Source organism: Puntigrus tetrazona, chromosome 11, assembly GCF_018831695.1.
Source record: "Puntigrus tetrazona isolate hp1 chromosome 11, ASM1883169v1, whole genome shotgun sequence".
In the NCBI taxonomy this organism is placed as follows: Eukaryota; Metazoa; Chordata; class Actinopteri; order Cypriniformes; family Cyprinidae; genus Puntigrus; species Puntigrus tetrazona.
In genome coordinates, this window is record NC_056709.1 from 8,797,041 (window position 1) to 8,803,383 (window position 6,343).

Consider the following 6,343-nt stretch of genomic DNA (forward strand, 5'->3'; position numbering starts at 1 on the left):
GAGAGAGAGAGAGAGAGAGAGAGAGAGTGTGTGTGTGTGAGAGAGAGAGAGAGAGAGAGAGAGAGAGAGAGAGAGCGTGTATGTGTGTGTGTGTGTGTGAGAGAGAGAGAGAGGGAGAGAGAGAGAGAGAGAGAGAGAGAGAGAAAGTGTGTGTGTGTGTGTGTGTGTGGGAGAGAGAGAGAGAGAGAGAGAGAGAGAGAGAGAGAGAGCAGGTGTGTGTGTGTGTGTGTGAGGGAGAGAGGACTGGGGCAGGCACTAGAAGTGGCAGTCACTCACAATATGGTCAAAAATAGCATAAAAATACACACACATGCAATAAAGTAAAAGCAAAAACAATATAATATTAGTTACATAATTGATAATAATAAAATATAGCAGTAGTAGTGTACTCATCTGTTTTACTGCATGTTTATAATATTTTACTTTATTTATTGTATTATACTGTTATGCTTGTTTATGCTGTTATGCTTGTTTCACTATGTTTATATATATATATATATATATATATATATATATATATGTGTGTGTGTGTGTGTGTGTGTGTGTGTGTGTTTGTTTGTTTGTTTGTTTGTTTTATTTACTATCATTATTTTATTTTTATTTGATTGAATATATTTAGTTTTATTAAACATTTTTATTTTTTATTTATATATTCATCATTATTATTATTATTTGGTGGTGTGTATTTTACTAGGTACAGTAGTTTGTGTGTGAAATAATTTAGTAGTAGCTTGGTATTATTATAAATAGTACTTGCATGCTGAACTATGCATTTTTACGGCATAACTGTATTCAATAATAATATTAATAATAACAGCTATTATTGTGATCATTATCATTCGATGGTTAGTCTCACGCAGCACCTCGTTTGAAGCGGGCGACGCGATGCACAGTGTGTCCATGAGGCGGCGCTGCAGCACAAACACACGGGCAAACCACCCGAGAAGAAGAGCTACAGGAAGCATGTGTTTGTGAACATGTGAGGGACAGCAGAGAAGCTCTAAATTATCATCTCAAGCTATTTTAAATTATCTCATAAAACAGTTCGCTTTGTGCTCCATCATGTCTTTCTTTATAAAGAAAAAGGTCATCTCTGCGGCTCCTAATAAAGGAGATTTAAAAAGAAAGGTACGTCTGTATTTAAACGATTGCACTGAGAAATACTTTTTAGATTCCTTGATGCCATTTAACGCCCTCTGAATAGAATAAAATTAAATAAAATTGTACATCACTATTGTTCTTTTGCATTTCAAGAGTAATGCAAAGGCAGACGAAAGCAAAGGCAGATCAAAAAAGTTCAGCAAGCGAATGGACGAAGAAATATCGAGCGACTCAGAAAATGAAAGGTAACGTTAGCCGGTTGAACGTGCAGTTTGGTGAACGCTGATGTTGCATGTTTAAAAAAATAAAATAAAATCCACGGATTCTTCTTCAGCGCCGATCGAAACAGAAAACAGCAGGAAAGCGAAGACGAGATCGAGGAGACGCCGCAGGAGAAGAAACTCCGCCTGGCCAAAGTTTACCTGGAGCAGCTGAGAGACGAAGGTTTGTGAGCTTTGTGAGGTCGAGATGGCTGAGATCGGCTGCTGTTTTCTGAACGTGTGCACTCTGTGACAGAGGACAAGAGAGCCGAGCAGGAGTCGTTTGAAGCGGATCTCATAGCTGGGAGACTGCAGGACGATGTGGTAGGACTGCATTCGTTTATCTCAGGGATTCCCGAACTGCTTTGACAGCTGAACCCCTTCTGTGCAAAAATACGTTTGTTGATAATTCTATATTTCAACAGCTCTTGGCGTGTTTTAAGTGTTACATTTTCACTGTTTTTAATTAAAAATAACTTTTGTGTTTTTCAAATTTGCTTGTGTGCTAATATTTACATTTAGGGTAAACTTAGTTTGAGTTGAATTATTTGTGCATTTATGTTTTGGTATTTTTTTCTGAAAGAAAATGCAACATTTTAAAATAATGGTGTAAAGTGATACGATCGATTAATTGTAAAAAAAAAAAAAAATTAAAAATATTTAAAAACAATATTTTTAACGGACTTCAGAACTGAGTAGATTGTTAAAAAAACATTTTAATTAATTAATAAAAAAATAATAATTGTTATATTTCTACAGCTGTCTCTAACCACTTCTTTCTCTTCAGCTGGAACAGAAAGGCAAGCTGCAGAAGATGATAGCCACTGAGGTGAGTGATGTTTTGATTCGCTGCCGCTGCGCACCGTTACTTCCTGTTTGTGACATCCCCACGACGTGTGTCTTCTAGCTCGTAGCTCCAGACCCAGCAGAGATCAGGTTGTTGAGAGGACACAAACTAGCCGTCACGTGCCTCGTCATCACCCCAGATGAGAAGTACATCTTCTCGGCGAGCAAAGACTGCTCCATCATCAAATGTGAGTGTCTGACGGGTCAGTGTTTCGTGTTTAATGTATGAGCTTGAGTCGGCGTGCCGCTGAATGAAAGATGAGTCTGATCTGCAGGGGAGGTGGAGAGCGGGAAGAAGGTGCAGAAGATCGCAGGAGGACGGAAGGGAACAGAGGCACGTCACGTGGGACACACCGCTCACGTCCTGTGTATGGCCATATCATCTGATGGGAAATACCTGGTGAGAGCTGGAAGTCATCGGGCTTCGCTGGGGCCATAATCTGAGCCTTGGAATTGAATGGGCTGTACTTTGTGCTCATGTCCTTATGTGTTTATACGAAGTGGACAATTTATTGAGATTAATTTGAATAATATGTTTGATAGAATTTTTTTTAATCCAGTATATTTATGTCGAAGGCATGTTTATGTGTGTGTGTGTGTGTGTGTGTGTGTGTATGTATATATATATATATATATATATATATATATATATATATATATATATATATATATAATAAAGCAATTAGTACTTTAGCAAGGACACATTCAATTGATAAGTGACAATATATTTATAATGTTACAAATTATTTCTATTTCAAATACTTGCTGTTCTGTTTCAACTTTATTAAAAAAAAAAGCAGCACTGCTGTTTTTAATTGATAAATGATCATTATAAGAAAAAGATTTTTGAAGGATCCTGTGACACTAAAGAAATTACATTGTAGAATATTTTCAGATGGAATTTTTTTTTCAGTAAGTTGTGTGTATGGTGTATATTTATGTATATATGCATATATGAAGAAAAAATAATATTGATATTTAAAATATTTGAATACATGTAACTCATGTAAAATGTTTATATATATATATACATACATATACTAAAATGAGGTAGTAGTTTTATTACCAATATTTGTAGTTGTATACAGTTTTTGTCCACTACTTGAAAAACAAAAAGCTGGATGCAATTAAATAGAGTTGCTTTTCTTTGTTTTATAGGCTAGTGGAGACATGAATAAACTCATCATGATCTGGGACCCGATGACGTGTAAACATCTGTATAAGTTTAAAGGGCACAGAGGTGCTGTATCGGTGAGTAGAACAATTATATTGTGACTTTAGATGATGGTTTATTAATGTTTGCTCACATTTAACTGAATTGGCCGCCTCTGCTTCGACGCTTCTTCCGCAGGGTTTGGCCTTCAGACGAGGAACTTACACCCTCTACAGCGCGTCACATGACCGCTCAATAAAAGTGTGGAGCGTGGAGGAAAACGCTTACGTAGAAACCCTGTAGGTGCACCAGCTCCCAGATAAAACAGGAGAGCCGTACTCGCTCTTCATTCTCAGGTTTGATTTTTGCGTTTACGTCTGTTGTCAGGTTCGGCCATCAGGACATGATCACCGGCCTGGACTGTTTGAGTCGAGAGAGATGCGTGACGGCGGGAGGACGGGACAGGACAGTCCGGGTGTGGAAAATCGCCGAGGAGTCACAGCTCGTCTTTCACGGACACGAGTGAGTATAAGTGCTCTGATTGGTCGAGCGGCCCGCTCTGTTGTGACTGCGCTCCCAGAGATTAGAGAAGCGGCCGTAGCCAACGTAAAACACAGAAGTAGTGTTACCATCGCAGAAATGGGATATGAATTATTAAATGCTCATTTAGGCTTTATAGAGTCTGTTCTTTATTTTGGGAGATAGTAACTTTATTTATTGTGCACTTTCGGATTTACAGCTTTGCAGCTTGTATTGTTTACATTCACATACAGCTTGAGACTTCATTTATCTTGTCAGGTTCAAGGATGAATTATTTTCACCTCCCTGCTTGTAATGATGTTTTTGTCCATGTCTTCTGTTTGTCTGAAGGGGCTCCATTGATTGTATCCAGCTTATTAATGAAGAGCACATGGTCACGGGTGGAGATGATGGGTAAGACTTTTTTCTGTCATTATACTCCCCCCTCATATCGTTTCAAACTCGTAAGACCTTTTGTGCACAAAGGAAAAACTGTGTGTGTGTGTGTGTGTGTGTGTGTGTGTAAAAAAAATGTGAATAAAAATTCTTAATATTAAGCATGTGTACATGCATGCACACACTTTTAAGTAGGCTTATAAATAATGAAAAAATAATTGAAATAAAGCAGACATTCTTGTATACTAATAATGATTTAGTATCTCTTTAATATCAGCCCTAACTTGTGCACTTAATTTATTTTTAACTTTGGGGAACGTATGATCCTTGGTGGGGAAAAAAGTAAGCGCCAAGCCCTGCTTTAACGGATAAATGCTTCCATTTCACTTGTGCTTTGGTTTTGCGCAGCTCTATATCTATTTGGACGGTTAATAAGAAGAAGCCGGTGAGCACAGTGAAGAAAGCCCACGGTAGCCATGGCAACACGAGTCTGGAGCAGCCCTACTGGGTGTCTTCTGTGGCGGCGCTGCACAACTCTGACATCGTGGCATCAGGTGCCTCAGGTGCACACACACACACACACAACACCAGGTATCACTCACAGCCAACAAACCCGCCTACAAACTCTTTCTTGCTTTTTTGCCACACACACACACAATTACCCGCAAGTGCAATATTACCATCATAATCTGTCCTCGTTCCACTTTGACCTTGTTCACAAAGCTCTCCGCCTTCTGTATTTCCATATGAGCCTGCTCTCCAAACACCTGATTACCATCAACATCATTGTTGTCCCTCCCCAGGCTCCCATAATTCAGTGCTGCAGCTGTGGAAGTGTGGGCAGGGATTCAGAGGCCTGGAGCCGCTCTTCAGCGTCCCTATGGTAAGCAGCGCACATCCGTACAGCTCTATTAGACTGGTTGTTGCCCATCTGCTGTTGAATCACGGCCTATTGTGTGTGTGTGTGTGTGTGTGTGAATAAAGCCACATACTTCATCTGGAGAGGATGAATAATGTATCAGTTCATAATACCACTGTTTTTCACAACTGCACAATGTCCACAGTGATGATACGTCTCTTACAGTAAGTGTGCCTGCGGTATAATCGTTGCTTATAAGCTCGTGTCATTTTCTCTTGTAGACTGGATTTGTCAACAGCCTGAAGTTCTCAAACTCTGGGAAGTTTCTTGTGGCGGGAGTCGGACAGGAGCACAGGTGAAGTGTTTTTAGTCATTGGGAAGTAGTAATTTTGCATCTGATAATTGACAAACTGTCATTTAAAATTTTTTACATAGTGTCATTTACAAAGTCCAGTGATTATTATATATAGGTCTTTAAAATGTTAGAAATAGTCTTGGCCGTTAAAAGTCCTTCCCATAATGTTGAATGTTATATATATATATATATATATATATATATATATATATATATATATATATATATATATATATTTATTTATTTATTTTTTATTTTGCTGTACTCAGAAGAGCTTTTTCTTGGGTATCCAGGTGCACTTTTAAATATATATTTTAATGTAATATTATAATGTTAATATTTCACTTACATTTTGTTAGACTTAACTATTTTTTTTTTTTCAATTGTTAATCCCAGTTCCTGTACTTTCAAGGGCTTAGTTTTATGCAATAAGACTGTACTACCACTAGATGGCACAAATGTGAAGTGAATTGGTTCTTACACAGCATTTACACATTTCATCATGTTGAAATGAAGTGTATCCTTTTTCATCTTTTTCAGATTGGGCAGATGGTGGAGAATAAAGGAAGCTAGGAACGGACTATATATCATTCCTCTTAAAAAACAAGCTCAAGAGCAAGAAGCGGCCCTGTAATGCGGTTTCAGGACTTGAATTTGGTATCAGAGAACTTTTGGTTGCTTTGGATTTTTTCCCCGTCTTTTGTTAACATGTCAGAACGTGATGTAAAAGAGGAGCTTTTGATTAAATGTTTATGAAGTTTATCTGTTTTGCTGCTCATTATGCCCAGAGCTCTATATACGCAAGCTCAAATTTGTCAGAAGTGGTATAATCCTTTACGTATTTCAAATGAAAT

General features: G+C 38.0%; 1 protein-coding gene across 2 annotated transcripts; it reads left to right on the forward strand.

Annotated features, from left to right (window-relative positions):
• The first annotated feature begins 935 nt into the window (after window positions 1–935).
• rrp9 (ribosomal RNA processing 9, U3 small nucleolar RNA binding protein) lies at window positions 936–6,251 on the forward strand. 2 transcript variants are annotated; one of them, XM_043252465.1, is made up of 15 exons: window positions 936–1,128; window positions 1,255–1,346; window positions 1,436–1,545; window positions 1,618–1,685; window positions 2,149–2,190; window positions 2,269–2,395; window positions 2,483–2,607; window positions 3,366–3,458; window positions 3,559–3,659; window positions 3,748–3,882; window positions 4,231–4,293; window positions 4,684–4,838; window positions 5,079–5,158; window positions 5,416–5,489; window positions 6,030–6,251. In XM_043252465.1, the coding sequence occupies exons 1-15, from the start codon at window positions 1,063–1,065 to the stop codon at window positions 6,121–6,123; spliced, it is 1,425 nt and encodes a 474-aa protein (XP_043108400.1). In that variant the 5' UTR covers window positions 936–1,062; the 3' UTR covers window positions 6,124–6,251. The 2 variants fall into 2 exon arrangements, with proteins under 2 accessions (XP_043108400.1, XP_043108401.1); XM_043252466.1 differs by having other exon boundaries at window positions 937–1,128; window positions 4,684–4,829.
• The last annotated feature ends 92 nt before the right edge of the window (window positions 6,252–6,343 follow it).

Excerpts from the sequence above, each read along its gene's own strand:
- rrp9 (XM_043252465.1), top strand. The coding sequence starts at position 1,063 with ATGTCTTTCTTTATAAAGAAAAAGGTCATCTCTGCGGCTCCTAATAAA. Across the intron at positions 1,347-1,435 it reads AGCGACTCAGAAAATGAAAG|CGCCGATCGAAACAGAAAAC; the intron begins GTAACGTTAGCC and ends ATTCTTCTTCAG. Across the intron at positions 2,608-3,365 it reads CATCTGATGGGAAATACCTG|GCTAGTGGAGACATGAATAA; the intron begins GTGAGAGCTGGA and ends TTTGTTTTATAG.